This window comes from Capsicum annuum, chromosome 7 (genome assembly GCF_002878395.1).
Source record: "Capsicum annuum cultivar UCD-10X-F1 chromosome 7, UCD10Xv1.1, whole genome shotgun sequence".
Taxonomy (NCBI): Eukaryota; Viridiplantae; Streptophyta; class Magnoliopsida; order Solanales; family Solanaceae; genus Capsicum; species Capsicum annuum.
In genome coordinates, this window is record NC_061117.1 from 226005590 (window position 1) to 226023262 (window position 17673).

The 17673-nt window shown below is 31.6% G+C and overlaps 3 protein-coding genes across 4 annotated transcripts; 2 read left to right on the plus strand and 1 right to left on the minus strand.

The window, feature by feature from the left end:
- Positions 1 to 2691: 2691 nt before the first annotated feature.
- On the plus strand, positions 2692 to 7331 carry LOC107878866 (uncharacterized WD repeat-containing protein C2A9.03). 2 transcript variants are annotated; one of them, XM_016726025.2, is made up of 10 exons: positions 2692 to 2868; positions 4367 to 4606; positions 4715 to 4882; positions 4985 to 5071; positions 5470 to 5604; positions 5702 to 5812; positions 5975 to 6066; positions 6191 to 6296; positions 6450 to 6536; positions 6630 to 7331. In XM_016726025.2, the coding sequence occupies exons 2-10, from the start codon at positions 4388 to 4390 to the stop codon at positions 7041 to 7043; spliced, it is 1419 nt and encodes a 472-aa protein (XP_016581511.1). In that variant the 5' UTR covers positions 2692 to 2868; positions 4367 to 4387; the 3' UTR covers positions 7044 to 7331. The 2 variants fall into 2 exon arrangements, with proteins under 2 accessions (XP_016581511.1, XP_047249358.1); XM_047393402.1 differs by having other exon boundaries at positions 2731 to 2868; positions 4376 to 4606.
- Positions 7332 to 8326: 995 nt separating this feature from the next.
- LOC107878867 (photosystem I reaction center subunit V, chloroplastic) lies at positions 8327 to 9100 on the plus strand. The gene has a single exon (XM_016726026.2). It carries the CDS (start codon positions 8570 to 8572, stop codon positions 9014 to 9016), a length of 447 nt encoding a protein of 148 aa, XP_016581512.1. The 5' UTR covers positions 8327 to 8569; the 3' UTR covers positions 9017 to 9100.
- Positions 9101 to 13153: 4053 nt separating this feature from the next.
- LOC107877438 (zinc finger protein ZAT1) lies at positions 13154 to 14822 on the minus strand. The gene has a single exon (XM_016724087.2). It carries the CDS (start codon positions 14515 to 14517, stop codon positions 13564 to 13566), a length of 954 nt encoding a protein of 317 aa, XP_016579573.2. The 5' UTR covers positions 14518 to 14822; the 3' UTR covers positions 13154 to 13563.
- Positions 14823 to 17673: the final 2851 nt, after the last annotated feature.

The following is a 17673-nucleotide window of genomic DNA, read 5'->3' on the forward strand; positions in this document are numbered from 1 at the left end:
ATTATGCAATGTAATTGCTTCAATATATTATATAAGATCACAACCCTAGTTGAGTCATCACCTACTGTACTACATTTTTTACTCTCTCATGGACTGAATCAGCTCAAAGCAAGATACTATCAGTACTTAAATGTAATTAACTAAAGTTCCCTTACCATACTTAATGGGCTAAAATTTAAACTCTATAACTTAATAACTAACAAATAATGATAGCTCCAATACTATTCTCATAGCTCCTTGTACTATCTTGCTTAGTTACTTTCATTGTGCATCATTCATTTCCCTTAAAACCTTCCTTGTCTTCAAGAAAGAAGTCTGGGAACCTGATTTTCATAGTTGCATAGTCTTCCCAAGTTGCTTGATCTTAAGACATGTCCTTCTACTGAATCAAGATCTGTGCAACAACCTTGTCTTCCTTCTTATCATCCTTCTTGCTTTTATGCTTTGAGGTTCTAAACAATAGGGACTGACTAGGTCAATGATAAATGGATTATTGATAGTATTAGATAACTGATGGCATAGTTTAAGCTGAGATGCATGAATGGTTGGGTGGATGGACACTTGTGGAGGTAATGATATTCTATATGCTATTGGACCAATCTTCTGTGGAACCCAATAAGGACTATAAAACTTAGCAAACAGTTTGTTGAAGGCTTGTTGAGATACTGTCACCTGATCTATAGGGGTGAGTTTTCAAATACACCCAATCCCCTATCTTGAACTGTCTATCACTCCTATGTTTGTTAGCTAGAGACCTCATTCTTTGTAGTGACCTTTGCAAATGAAAATTGAGAAGTTGAGACATGTATTCCCTAGAAATCAAACTCTACTCTACTTTTTCTTTAACAACTTCTCCAGGTAGATATGGTAAATGAATTGGAGGAGCTTGTTCATGCAAAACCTCATAAAGAATGGATTGTATGGAAGAATAATAGTTTGAGTTGTACTACCACTCTGCTAGTGGTAAGTAAAGGGACCAATCATGCTGACTATATTAGCAAAAGCATCTCAAATAGGCGTCTAAAGTTTTATTGATAACTTCTGTCTGCACATCAGTTTGAGGGTGATAGGCTGATGATGTACTTAGTGTCACCCCTTGTAAAGAGAATAACTCCTGCCAGAATCTACTGAGGAAAATAGGATCTATATCTCTAAGAATGTTCATCCAGGGAATGGATCTGTGCTTATAACAATCACAATTCTCATTCCAGGAATGGAGTATAATCGTACCTTAAGCCTATTAAATTATGATAGCTTATAATCTCTTTCAAAATATTTCTAATTCAAGAGCAAATCGAGGTATACATATAATCTAGAGAATGTTTCTCTAACATATCTTATAATCATAATAAGTGCATAAACATATCATCACTTTTGATGATTATTATCATACTGTTACTCCATGCTTATGCTTATATTCATACGTTCAATCACTTATCTTCTTTCAAACATATTATGTACTGCTACCACATTCCTTTTAAGAATGGAGCAAGTTGTCAACTTTCAGATTCATCATATATTGCTACCATCTTCACTTCATGTAATAGAGAATATCAATGGGATATGTTTCATGACTTTTCACCAAACACTTATTATTTTGTCTTAACCATCATATTATCATCAATATGGTGTATTGAAATTCAAACTCAATATCTTATCCACATAAAGACGTCTTAGGTTATAACTTGATGGAACTTGAACCCAACATCTTATCATCATGGTACATTGGAACTTTTAACCCTATATCTTACTCTTTTATGAGATGGGACTTAAATTCATCATCATATCTTTTAACAACATTGTTCTTCATGAACAAATTTAAAGCATAAGTGATTCCAAATCAATTATTTTTCCTCAAATCCAACAATAATTATATCATTAGTAGCAAAAGACAAATAACATAAAGAATTATTAACCTTGAAATTACCTTTAGATTTATAATCTCAACAACGAAAATAGAGAAAGAAGAGAGAGTGATTATTATTTCTCATGGGAACAGGAGTCTCCTGATGGATGAATTACATCGAAGAAAATCCTTTTATTTATAGGGAAAAACTAACCTTCGGTTTGTAACTTTTTTCATAAATAGACATTCACTATATATACAGTAATAGTAAAATAGACATTCACTATATATGATAATATATTTATAACACACTTTCAATTGTATTTCTCTCCATTTTTTTAATAATCAAACTATTTCAAAGGAAAAAAAATTGCTCTCCTCGCTTCAATTACTTATACGCTTAATTGACTAGTTAGGTTTTCTTTTAATCAATATAACACCAATTATCTACGTGTACGTTAATTTTTATTTTACAAATAATATATCCATCATAAATTATTATCCCAACTAAAAATTTGATAAAAACGATAAAGTTCATATGTATGAAGTTTATATGATTTGGAGTAGTTAATTTATCTAAGGAATGATTTTGAAATCTTTAATTTGTTTCGCTTTTACTTCAATTCAAGTAGACAGACTTAGTTTAAACATATTTGACCATTAATTGAACCTATGTAATAGTATTAACTGTAGCGAGTTGAATAAAATACTTAAACCACAAGTATATTAGGACCGTGAATATGAATAACTTTGATTTTAAAGGGACTAAAATTAGTATAAAACAAAAATTAAAGGACCAAAGGAATTTAAAAAAGAAAATTGAGACTAACCGACATTATAATTTTGAACATCATATTAGTAAATAAATTAACATACATACATTGATTATTTATTTTTTTTCTTCTTCGCCTCTTGGAAACCTATCGAGATCAACAGGCCAAAAATTATCAATTAATTTTGCCTGAACTTGTCTTAATTCCATTGTTTAATGCTTAATACTTTCTGATTAACACAAAGCAAAGGTCAGCAATTTATCTATTCTTCGCCTTTTTTTGAGTTTCGTATCTGAATTATCATGCAGTTGATCAATTATATATATAAATCATCATTAATTGTTTATCAGAAGTACACCTTGATTGTCAATTATTCACTTTGAGTTGTGTTGTGATGAATAGTTGATGTACATGATAGTTCTTGCTGTGTTTTGATAAAGATAAATAATTGGTGATCGTTCAGATAGTAAAATTGCTTGCATGCATGATAGTTCATGTATGAAACTCAATACATCGGGATTTAGATGCATTTTTGACCATTACCTCTTCTTTTTTATTTGATTTTTTGTGTTTCATATCCGAATTATGATGCGTTTGTTTAATTATTTATCGAAATATACATCAATTATCAGTTATTCAGGTTGAGTTGTGTTGTGTCTATAATTGAGTTGTGTTGTAATGTACAGTTGGTGATCGTTCAGGTAAAATTGCATACATGATAGTTCACGTATGGAACTTAATAAACCAGGATTTAAATATAGGTATCCCTGTGAATTAGTGAAGGGGGGAGGGTGCGTGAGCTGGTCGGGACACCACGCTTATAAAAAATAAATACAAATAATTATGTCGAATGATAGGTTTATTATTTGATTTATGGTTTATTCGCCTTGTAATTTGGTGTATAAGGGAATACCTGCCACTTGCCATCAGCAATACGTAGGTACCCTGTAGCTTTGTCCACCAAGGCTAGAACAGATAGGGAAGAAATCACCAAATGTTTTTGTCTCTGTTAGGATTTAAAGTTTCACTTTTTTCCCCTTTTTGATAATCATCGTGCTTGGGCCAGCTTGCGCATACCTCGACCAATTCCATGGGATAGGTACCCGGTAATTCTGTCTATCAAGGGTAGAACAGATGCGAAGAAATCACCTAGTGTGTTTGTTTCGGTTAGGATTTAAAGTTTCAGTCTTTTTGTTGAACATGCAATTGCTTTTCTCAAACATGTTACTGGGTCTTGTTGACTGTTGTGTATGTTTTAGGATGAGCTATAGGACTTGTTAGTTGTAACAACTTTTAAAACCTGAATTTGCTTTATTGAACTACTGTAAGTGATCATATTTTAGGCTAAACCTCTTGTCCTCTTTCGTGCTCCGCTGTAAAATGTTGAAGTTGAAAATTGTACGTAAATTAGATTCTAGATCTCGTTATTTTATCAAGTTACCGGAGAAGATTGAGCATGTTATCTCAGTCTCCTGCGGGATAGGCTTGGTGGGTAAATAGCATTAGCATTATTCTCGTAGTTTCTTGTGCTTCGTTATCGCATTGTTCTGCTTTTGTGGTATGTTATGCTTTCTTTATTATTTGCCATGCCTGGTTTTGGTTCTGTATTGTTTTTTTAAAACTGTCTTGTTATGTGTTACTTGAGCCAAGGGTCTTTCAGTAACAACCTCTCTATCTTACAAGGTAGGGGTAAGGTCTGCGTGGATATGATGTTGTTATCGTTAACATTCATGATTTTGTGTTTTAGTTCGTTTAGTTGGGGTGTAACATGGCCTATCAACAAGGAGATGATGTTGATTACGTGGAAGATGAATATGAAATGGATGAACTAGATGATGAGTTCCAAGGCATAGAGTTGGGTGGCTTTCATTTGGATGTAGATGAGTTCCAAGGCATAGACTTGGGTGGCTTTGACTCGGATGAAGATGAGTTCCAAGGCGCCGACTTGGGTGGCTTTGATTCAGATGTAGATGCATATGATGACATGGTTTGTTAATTGATTATAAAAATTTAATTTTTGCATTTGTACACGCGTTAGATGTATCCATGTTTTAGTATGAACTTTATTGAGTTGTTTCTTCTTCTGCTGGAATAGAATAATAGAACGCAAGATACTTCGGCTGCTGAGGCAAGGAGTGGCAAAGACATTCAAGGGATCCCTTGGGAAAGGCTTCCATCAACCAGGGAGGAATACAGGCAAACAAGACTAGAACACTACAAGAACTATGAAAGTATTCCTCAATCGGGTGAGACATCTGCGAAGGTAACATAGGCTTGGATTTTAATTACTTTCTAATTGGAGATAAAAAACAATGTTGTGTCCAATGTTGATTTGGTGTCGTTTTTCCCTTTTGCTTATCGGCAGGAGTGCAAAACCACAAAGAAAGATGGTTTATACTATGATTTCAGACGTAATTCAAGATCTGTTAAATCAACGATCTTTCATTTCCAGGTAAATTTCAGAGCTTTGTCAGTCATTTTATTTTTTGTAGCGTGTGCAAGAAACTGGGAGTTCACTTAGAGAATAAGTTGAACAGCATTTTGGAGATAACATTTTTAATAATGGAATAAAGCTAAATGTCTAACTGAGTGTGTGAACAGCAGTGGAACTGAAAATGAATTTGGTCCGAGCATAAGTGCTCTGACTATAATGGAATCGGCCAATAGATTAATTATTCCTTTCTATCTCTGTACTCTAGTGCGTGATATAATGTTATTTGCCGAGACCAAAGCTGTTTTAAAGTTTTTTTCATTGCATATTCTCTCAGCAAGTGCCTTTTATTTCGCTATATAACGGAGGATATTCGTTTGTTCTTTTTGTCTTCTTTTTTTCCCAATTTTGTGACATAGCTGAGGAATTTGGTCTGGGCAACTTCTAAGCATGATGCGTACCTTATGTCACATTTTTCTGTCATTCATTGGTCATCATTGACCTGCGCGAGTACTGAAGTTCTTAATTTATCTGGGCATGTAGCGCCACGTGAGGTATGTATTTTTGTACATCAAATTCACTTAAAATATTTGTAGTCTAACGTGATTAGGACCTCCTTTTCACCCCTTTCTTATTCTGTTCTCTATTTAGAAACATCCTGAAAGCCTTTTAGAGGGATTTACACAGACGCAAGTAAGCACTCTTGCCGTGAAAGATAAGTTGCTTGTTGCTGGTGGATTGCAAGGAGAACTTATCTGCAAGGTTTGTCAATGTCCTTACACTAACCGTTTGGTTTTACAACTTCCTTTTTGTGTTTTCTTGCTTAAATGTTTTGAGTGCCTTTGCCGTCGTTTTCATGTTTAGCTTTTGCTATCAAATTTACTAAACATGAAGAAGTTTATGCTCTTTGAAAATTATGTGCAGTATTTAGATAAGCCTGGAGTTTGCTTTTGTTCTCGGACAACATATGACGATAATGCCATTACCACGGCTATCGAGATTAACAACACCGCCAGGTATTGCATCATCTTGCTTATTGCCTGAACCTGCACTCTTTCTCTCTCTCGCTCTCCATTGGTAAGGGTATGCTTTCTTTTCTTAGCGAAGATGAATCTATATGACATATCTATTTCTGTGCAGTGGAGCGCTTCATTTTATAGCTTCAAATAATGATTGTGGAGTTAGAGATTTCGATTTGGAGAACTTTCAACTGTCTAACCATTTCCAGTTTCCCTGGCCAGTTAATGTAAGTCTGTATTCAACTAGTCTACGTCTGTTTTTTGGAATGTATATTTACCTGGAATGTGTTGGTAGATTGTGTGCGTGCATGCTAGCTGTGGTCGGTGGTATACATTTCGTTGTGATATTATTAAATCCTTTTCCTTTTTTATGCTCACAGCATACATCACTCAGCCCTGATGGCAAGCTTCTCATAGTAGTTGGGGATAATCCTGAAGGTATATTGGTCGACTCCAGGAATGGAAAGGTATGTCTGCACATGTCAAACATACTACACCGCGAATTATTAGTATTATAAGGGGTCGACAAGCAGTCCATTAACGAAATCCATTGTTCACAGGATGTTGCTCCTTTGTGTGGACATGTAGACTACTCATTCGCGTCAGCATGGCATCCCGATGGCCTGACTTTTGCAACCGGGAATCAGGATAAAACATGCAGAATATGGGATCTTCGGAACTTGTCCAAATCAGTCACTGCTTTAAAGGGTAACATAGGAGCTATTCGATCAATCCGCTACTCATCCGATGGCAGATACATGGCTATGGCAGAGGCTGCAGATTTTGTCCACATTTTCGATGTGAAAAGTGGATACGAGGTGGAGCAAGAAATTGATTTCTTCGGTGAGATATCCGGAGTTTCTTTTAGTCCCGATACAGAGTCCCTTTTCGTTGGGGTCTGGGATCGCACCTATGGTAGCCTCCTTGAGTTTGGACGAAGGCGCAACTATGCATACCTCGATACGATACTATGAGTACTCTGCAGGCTGCACCAGTAAACATTGTCACCACAGCTAGAAGTGTATGTGTGCATAGGCATGAACTTTGTGTTGCTAAACTTGGCAGGGACTTATAAACTTGATGCCAATTATAGTGTGTCATTTGCAAATCTTGGTGCAAGTTTTGACGTAACTAAAACTTAATGAGCTAAGACATGGGTGATTGAATGTAGATTTAGGACTTTTAACTATTATGTCCTTGATACATAATGTAAAGAATTTATAGAATATCAAGGTAAACTATAACAAGACTTGTAGTGAACATGCCCCATATGGTAATTAATTTGCTACAATCGACTATAAAATGGTACCACCAAAAGATGTGGTACAACGAATATATTTTGGGAGGATGGATCTAGAGTGTCATTTATGCGTTTACATTTTGGGAGGATGGATCTAGAGTGTCATTTATGCGTTTACGTGAATTTAATAACTTTTGTTTTGACTTCAAATATTGAGAAATCTACTAAACATCTATATATATTTGAATATGAATTCGGTTATTATTGTATATTTATTAGGATTTTACTTGATTTTCTTTGTATATTTTAATTTTACGTTTCATTTGAAGAAAAGTCAAGTGTTATATAATTATTTTTATTTTTCCGAAAGGAAAATACTATAAATCTCTACCACAATATAATGTTTAGATAGTTTTGTCGAGGAGAATATTATTGTCCCCATAGTTTTAATATTTTCTTTCATATTAGTTTCTCATATGTAGTTCAAGTATTATTTATTTTTAATTAGATTTTTTTTGTTGTTGCTTGAGGTTTGCAATTGGTTAGGATCTGCATGTCTATCCTGTTATTTTGATCCCAACAATATTAACTTGACATTGTGATAAATGGGATTTCTTCATCCTTAACGAGAGAGATTGAGTTTAAGTTCCAAGTTTCTTTATAAAGAGTTTTTTCTCCTTAATGAGATTATATAGGGCGAATCTAGATTAATCGGGCTAGTGACTCTTGAAAACCACTCATTTGGGAATATATTTTTGTAACTACTCATTATTAAGTACTATCTATAATAAGAGGGAGTTAGCTGCTCAAGCAGATACGAGGTTGATATGTTTGTTTGTGCTGCCACAAACAGTTATTTTAATTGTAATTTTACTATATCATCTCTAATTAATTATTATAAATGATTTAAGTATTAAAAAATTAATAATATTTAATATAAAAAATAAAATAGACATTTCAGACATGTTTGTTTCATCTGTTTTAACCGATAATAAAAGGAAGTTAAGCCACTAGGTTTGAGGTTGTGTTCCAAGTCTCAAGGATCTCTAATCCACAAACAACCAATAAAACAAAGCCAACTCACCTTCAAAAATCTACTTCCCTTCATTCCTCCTCACTCATTTCCAAATCCACTCCCACTTCTCATCTTTTAGATATTAGATATTCCAAATCCAAAACCTCCAATATCCACATATACACCCAACCAACATACACACAATTTGCAATCCATCCATCTCCAACACATTATCTCTCAAGAAAATGGCTTCAACTCTCTTGTCAGCACCAACTTTCCAAGGTCTCAGACCTCTCAACAAACCCACAGACACCTCCCTCTTCCTCCACAAATCCTCCACCACCTTCAAACCAATCACCAAAAAGACAAACTCAAACCTTGGTGGCATCAAAGCTGAACTCAACCCATCCATTGTCATCAGTTTAAGCACTGGTCTCTCACTTTTCCTTGGAAGGTTTGTGTTTTTCAATTTCCAGAGAGAAAATGTAGCCAAACAAGTCCCATCACAGAATGGGATATCACATTTTGAAGCTGGAGATGTTAGAGCTAAGGAGTATGTAAGTTTGCTTAAGTCAAATGATCCAGTTGGATTCAATATTGTTGATGTTCTTGCATGGGGATCTATTGGACATATTGTTGCTTATTATATTCTTGCTACTTCTAGCAATGGATATGATCCTAGCTTCTTTTAGATGATCAACTACAAAAATATAATTATGATGTATGTTTTTTTTTTTTTAAACTGATTTATGTGGAATTTATGTGGCTTGCTTTTATTTGTATAGTGCCAAAAAATTATTGCGCTCTTCGTTTCATATTACTCGACATGTTTGTTTTTGTTTTTTTCGCAAATTAAGAGGGTGCAAATCAACTAATACGACTCCATTGAATCCACATTATCATGCATATTGGAGTTAATTACTTTCATTAAATTAGATGCAGTCATATTATCTCTGTTTTCTTTGCTTCCATCGTTTAATTGGGACTTTTTCTCCCTCGATATTCGATCATATATTCTTTGGAAAATCGACCTCCTATTAATTAAAGTAAAAGTTAAAACGCTTCTTAATTAACATGAATTTGTACCTTTTTTGGTCTAAAAGATATACCATGAAGGGAGAATTACCACTTAAATGAGGTTAAAAACTAATTACCAAAAGCATATGAATGAAAGGGATTGATAAAGTTGTTGCCATGTCCGGAAGGTGACAGATTCAAGTCTTGGAAATATATAGCTTTTGGCAGAAATGTAAGGTAAGATTGTGTACAATACACTCTTATAGTGGGTCCTTCCCCACCTTGCGCATAGCGGAAGTTTTAGTGTGTTGGATTATCCTTTTTTATATGAATTAAAGGGACGCCTTCTAAAGAGGATGTTACAAAAAGCGAGAAAATATAACTAGTGAGTATTCTTTTCAGTCCAAAATAAGTGAATTTTTGATATTTTCTAATGGTTCAAAATGAACGAATTTTGCAAATTTCTAAGGTGTATTAATTAACTTTTTTAAAACATATCCTTTTCTTTAATGATCTTTATAACTGTTTCTTGTTTTAAGAAAGTTTAGGCTGCAGCAAACGGGTTATATTAACAAATTCTTTTTTCATTGATGTTATTAACTTTCTTAAGAATTACTCGACGCCTCAAAAATTTATTTATTTATTTTGAACTAAAAAGAATGATAAATTAACTCCAATTTAGCGAAACAACAAATAATATGAGATTTAAGAAAGATGATGTATACGTTGATCTTACCCAATCGGTCTGTGTATATATTGTGGTTTTGTAATATGTTTAAGGAATTGGATTTTTTGTAATATTGAAAACATAAGTTGTGTATTTATTTAATTTTTATAAAAAATTATTAGGGATATGACCCGGTTGGGATTAGCTTAAAATAAGTAGCTTTTGAGCAACAAACATGAAAAGCACTTTTGATGTGTTGGAGCTTATTCTACATATAAGCAATTACGTGTTTGGATAAAAATGCTCAAACTGAAAATAAGGAGCTGATGTGTGATGTGTTTGGTAAAAAATGCTGATAAGCAATTTTTTCTGTTAAAATGACATAAATATCCTTAACTGTGAAATTTCGTAAAATCAATCCTTGCAAAATGTTTAATTCCAATTGATTAAAATACAAGTTAATTTATATCTCAAGTTATTTTATATTTCAAATTAATTAGATAAAGTTATTTTCTAATAATTTCAGATTGTTTACTGAAAACATTTATGAAACTGAAAAATAACAAACAAAATAATTTTTTGTTGCAAAGTAAAATTACTAATTACAACAACAATAAAAAGAATTTTCTTGTCAATTTTTTTTGTCACGAGAAAATTTAAATCAAAGTGACATTCACCGTAATGGAAGAGGAACCTGCTTTGCTTCCACCCACAGATCTTTTCAAATAATATTTAATATTATTTTAATTAATATAATCTTTGAATAATGAAATTTGAATTACGAAATGAACTAATTAATCATAAAAGGAAAGAAAAACATAAACTATGATAGAGAGCAGCAACAATGAAAGAGAATATAAAAGAGATAATAAAGTAAATTACTTATAGTTTTTGGCTTATTTTAACTTAAAAGCACTTATTTTTAAACACTTTTATTATTTATCAAACACCTAAATAAGTCAAAAAAATACTTTTAACACCCTCTCTCTCTATATATAAAGTCAAAATGATCATAGGATAAAAATTGGAATGCTCTTTTCATATGTACAGTAAAACATATTATGGTCACGAGAATGTGGACAGGAAACAGTTGGGACTTAAATACTTAAATTTTTTTTTTGCCTTAAAACTATATATTATATTGTAGCAATTCTCACCTAAATGATTCAGAATTAGCAGTACATATAAAGGGAAAATTACTACCATGGGTTGTGGAATAGTGGATGAGGCTGCTTCATCCTTAATCAGAGGTCGAGAGTTCGACCCTAGGTATGGAGAAAACTCTGTTAGGAGTGTTGCCACCTTAATGGGCCCTGCAACGCACGGTCCGAATTAGTTTTGGCTCCAATGCGTGCACCAGACACCGGATGGGAAAATATATATATATATATATAAAAGGAAAATTACTTTATTTCCAAAAGTATTTACTACCACGAATGTTAATTCATTTTTCTCGACAGGTGGCAACTTTTTTTTTGTTCTTAAAACTTTTGTAATTTGTTTTTGTTTGGCTAATTAATTAAAAAAAATAATTAATAACATGAATAGTTTATCATAGTAAACCTATTAAATGATGTTTACATTTTAATTTGAAGAAAAAGTAATTAATGCAAAGGGTAAAACATGAAAAAAAAAATTGTCTCTTCTTGATTAATGAAAAAACACAATAAAATGAGAAGTTAAATTAGAAAATTTGGAACGAATAATTTGGAACGGAGGGAGTATAAAAAGAATTTATCCAGCCAAAGTTTAAAAAAATATTTTCAGGGAAAAACTATTTTTTCCCACTTCCAAAAGCAGTTTCTTCTACTACTCAAAATTCTTTTTTCCTCCTGAAAATTTGGTTGAACATTAAAGAGATATCTTTGTTTTTTAAAGATTTAAAAAGATATTCTTGAATTTTAGGAGTTTGACCATCAAAATATAAATATTGATTAGTGCATGTATTTTTCTCTTGAAGGAAAATAATGTATGTTAATTAATTATACTTAAGTACTAGTAAAATCTACGTATATATATATAATTACACATCTATTAACATAATATAAATATTGAATTCGAATAAATTTTTAATTAGTCTATACCTTGAACGATGAAAGGATGAGAACAAATTCGCAGGTTGTTGTATTTATGTTGTTTTTTTTTTTTTTGAGAATTTAAGTTTTGTACGCTATACAAAATATTCTACGTTATCACACATTAAACTTAATCTATGTTAAGATGTTAAGTTTACACAATTTTTTTTACACTGCACAAAACTTAAATTCTTTTTACTAAATATAAATAGTCTCTTATAGGACCTCCCCTTATAAATAGTCTTTTTACTAAGGGGTTGTTCGAATGGTAAATATCTATGACCGTCAAATCTAAGATTGTGGGTTCAATTACTGAGGAGGGTTTATAAAAATCATAGTACAAGATACTTTAGTCTGTCTCGGAATAATATTTATCATGTTTCGCTTTTTTTGATATTCATTTGATTGGTTTTTGAGTCTAAATTAAATTAGACTAATTTAATATTTTAAAATTAAAACATAGATATTCAAAAACTACGTACATGAAAAGTATTATAAGTTGCAACTCTTCTAATAACAAATACGACAATAACGTGGCCAGATTTGAGGAGGATAGGTATACAGAGACCTTACGAATTTTTCTGATAGACTCTCAGCTCAAATAAATCGATTTTTCACATATGATAAAATAATATTTTAAAATGATGTCAAAGTACAGTATTGACTCTATTAATTGAGACGAATTACTTAATTAAGGATAATTTTCACCTTCTTTTTTTCAGTTATATACTTGCAAGCAAAGTTTAAGAGTCTTCTATATCCTTCCAACTTCTCTGTTTCAAATTAGGCTAAATGACAAAATTTGAATTCAAACATATAAGGAATTTAAGGTGGTATAAATTAATTTACATGGCCAAATTAATTATGTGTTTTTTCACTTATCTCACTAACTACGTGAATTTTGACCAAAATTTTAAAAGACATTTTTCATTTAAAGATTAGACAAATTAATCAGATGTAGAGAGTAGCAATCAAATACAATGAATTCAAACCTAAATATATGCAGCGTAGAAATGGAGTCTTGAAAAAAATAGTCCAAAGCAGTTCAGAAGCCACGGAGAAATCATAACTAAAGAAATTAAATTACTTATATGTACAATAGAGATCCTGTACATAGTTATATAGTACATTTGATGTTTTCTAGCAGGCTTGTTGGACAATCGTGCTTCCCATGAAGATACTAACGTTATGTTGCTCGGACTCATCAAAAATGTGTCTAGGTACGTGTCGAAGATCCGACACTGGTACGACCATATATTTTTGGAGAGTCCAAGCACCTTAGATAACAACAAACAAAGCCACACTTCTAAACACCACATTAAGTTGTATGTTTAACAAGGAAAAAAAAGTAACCAAGATGGTTAAAGGATTAGAAACTTAAAACTGATATAGACTAAAACTAACATGCTGTTAATGACATTCCAGTGCTCGAATTATGACCGAAAATAACTTTATGGTTGCTCCAAGGACTAACAAATTGTTAGATTGGAAAAAATGGGAAGTAGTACTCATGATTAGGAGAAAGTTGTTCATCTTCATGATCAGGGGGCAATTCATTGAGATCAAAATCGAGAATTCTTTGGCTAACAGCTGCATCTTCACTATTTGCACCAATATTAGTAACATCAGAATTTTGAATTACGATTCTGAACTTATTGTGGCCTCCGAGAGCCTGATGAGTCGCAAATGTTTTACCACAAGTGTTGCACTTGTAATTTTCATCTAGATGCCTCAACTTCGTCTTCTTCTTGTTAGATGCCTCGTTTTCATTTTCAGCTTTGGATGTAAGAGAATTGCTGTTCGTTTTTTCTGGTATACCTCCGGTAAGGCCGGACTCAATTGAATCTCCGTTAGCTAAAAGCATAAGATGATGAACAGCATCGTGCAATTGTTCCTCGTCCTTTGAACCTGAATAAGTGGCATCTTCAGCATTAGCCTTTCGGCCTCGCTTAGCTGTCACTGACCAAACAGGTACAGTAACAGTACTAGCAGCAGCGGTTTTTCTATCAATATCTTCAGGAGGCTGAATTCCCCTCCACGCCCGTTCAGGATGACACCTCATATGCCCAAACAATGATTTCATTGAGGGGAAATTCTTACCACAAATCGAACAGGTTGGTAACAACTGATCTTCTTCTTCTTCTTCTTCATCTGTTTGTAAAACTGGTTTCTTGTAGTACCTATCAACAAGTGTTTTCGACTTTGAGAGGAGCAGCTTTTTGGAAGCCTGAACGTGAATTCTCATGTGACCTCCCAACGCTTTACCAGAGCCAAATCCTTTGCTACACACATGACAAATCCTCCTCTTATTATCATCATCGTCATCGTTTTTATTTTTTGGAATCTCAACTTCATCATCTTTAACATCGTCATACTCATGATCTTCAAACTTATCATCCTCGGAAATCCATAGTGACCCAGTGCCAATCTCCATGCCAACTCGACTATCTTGCGAGCTGGATATAGAGAATTTAGCTAGCTAAGCTAAACTAATACATACAAAACCCTAAAATAACAACAGCAGCTCGATGCAGTAAAGCTCTCGCTCACCAACAAATAACAAAAATCAAGGAGGTATACGTAACTTAGCTGAAAAGGAAAGCAAAATTTGTCAAGAAGAAAAGAAAATGTTGAGGTCAAACAAGGAAAAGATAATCACAAATAGTTATAGTGAATATTTAATATAATGAAGTTTGTAATTGGAGAAAATAGCTCAAGAAGAAAATGATGAGAAGAAGAAGAAGAAGAGGAGTCATTTTAATAAAACTGATAATAATGTGGGAGGGAGAAATTGACTGTCACGTTCTCAACTTATTTAAGAGGCATTGACTGTGGCGTGCTATGGGTAGGAAAAAGAGATTTGTGTGTACTTTTATCACTTTTTTTTTATTCTTCTTAATAATGGTATTATGGTAAAATATTAATATTTGTGTTATTAATTATGTTTTATCTCAATTTAAAATATGACAAGTAAAATCGAACGGAGAAAGCATTCACTTTTACTTTGTCACATTGTGATCCTTATTAATGGTTGATTACTATTGTGTTTTAAATTAGTTTGGAGAATCAACAATTAATATTAAGGGTAAAATGATATGTCAAAAATGACAATTAAAAATTAAAATCCAATAAGAAACGAAGTGACAAATAATATATTCTGAGTGGAGGAAATACTTAGCAACGGAGGAAGTAATTTTGTTGAAAAATAATTTAGAAAAGTAGATATAAGTAAAATTGAACATGAGTATTAATGAATTGTTAAGGGGGTAACACTAGCAAATCTTTAAAAATATATATTAAAAAACATTAATCAAAAGATAACTATCAATATTTACTGACCTTTTTGATTCTTCTCAAACTCTTCTTAGAAGTAGAGATAGCTATTACTTTGAAATTTAAAAAGGGTAATAACTAATATATTCTTGAATTTTACACATTTCATTTTGATATTTAAGTATCCATGTATACATTATGCTAAAACTTGTATTGTTACTCTTTTTAAAATGATAATAATACACTTTTAAATTTAAATATATTGAAAAGGTGTGAAGTTGAAGAGATTTTGATTACCAATCGATATTCAAAATCAAAAGAGTAGTCTAATCAAATTAATACTCTTGTGAACTCAAATAACTTGTAAACTTTTTAAGGTGATATATATATTCATTTTTATTTATCATATTTAATTTTATGAAAGTTAATTCAATTAAAATTCAAAGTTAAATTGAAATAGATTAATTTTATTTTTTAAACTAAAATTTAGATGTTCGAAAATTATATGAAAAATATTATAAGTTGCAATAATTTTCATATTAATATGATGAAAAAATATATTTTAAAATATTATTAAAATTAATGCAATTCCATTCTCGAAAAGCAAAATATGACAATTCTAAATGAAGGGGATAAATATTCCCCCACTTATTTTGCTAAAATATTTAGCCAATTAAATGGAAGGTTTTGTTGAGTATGAAAGGTTTCAAAGCTCTTTGCAAAAGTTTTTTTTTTTTCACCGAGTGCATTTAATTTATTTACTTTGAATGTGGAAATGTAGTCATTAATTAGCTTAATTAAGTGGTCATTTACTAATTGCGTTTTTTATCCGATCAAATTCATGCCTAATATACACACCGCCCAAATCCACATGTTAATGCTATGTATATCCATATTTTAATACTCATTTCTTTGTAAAATAAAATAGTTGTCATATTTTACATGTCGAAAATTTATTTGATTAATCTTTTAAAATAAATTAAAATTAAATTACTGCAACATTTTAAATTTTAAATATTCAAAAAATATATGAAATGTAACTATAGATTGTAATTGCTGTTATATCAATATGGCTATGAATATACTCTTTTCGTTCACTTTTACTTATTCAACATTTAAAAATATATTCAAGAAAAGACAACTATTCATTTCCATATTTTACCTTAACATTAATTACTTATTCATCAAATCATTTATCAAGATCTAATATTAGGCATCAACTAATATAAACATTATGGTAAAATCTCAATATTAATCATTGTTTCTTGAGAGGCATCCGAATTCCAAAGTGAACGAAAGGGAAGGGGGGGGGGGGGGGGGGGGGGGGAGGAGTACATATTTTAAAATGTTGATCGAAATTCATGTAATTTAACTTAACTTTCGACATGCGAAACTTAACAAGTACTTCGAGCCAGAGAGTGGCCTTTTGTAATTTCATCACATTTCCTCTTAAGTCTCAACGATTTGAAATTTGTGATTTGAACTTTGATTATGTTAAATTGTAGAAATAATCTTTGCATCTCAAAATCATAACTACTAAATCGACTTGAGAAAAAAAAAAAAATATATATATATATATATATATATATATATATATATGTTATTATTATATGATGTTTTAAACGGAAAGATATCGTCACTAAAGAATCATATAATCAACCAAAATTTGATTGGGACAAAATCATAGATATTGCATCTTATTTCTTTTTAATCAAAGTTCATTCTGTTCTCATTGTTAACAAATGTGTTCCATCACTTCTAAGGAGAGTAGTATTTGATTTGTTATATAGGGTCAGATTTTTGTTCTCTTTCTAAATACATTGCTACATATTTTCTTAAAAAGAAAATGATAAGTGATCTATCTGTAATTTCATATCAAGTATTATAAAGGGTTGAAGTGTATATATACTCCGACCTCGAAATCGCTATCCATCATTTTTGCTTGAAGTTTCACGTACATGCGTAAAAGTTCATTCATTTTTGCTTCAACTTCAAACAAAAATATTGTATGTCTTTTAAATAAAATCGTCTCAAGTCAATTAGTAGCTTACAGTCAATTTTAAATAAAAGACCTTAAATATATATATATATACATATATATATATAGTTTTAAGGCACAGAATCTTTAACTTCACATATAATATGATTATTAATAAAAGAAAGTCATTCTAATTAATAAGATGTTAGACATTTGTTTGTAATACATTAATTTGGATGTTGTTAAAATATTAATTATTAATATGAAGATGTTGTTGTTTAAACATTAATTATTAATATGAAGTTTGAGTTGGTTAATTCAAAGTTCTAAAATATTTCT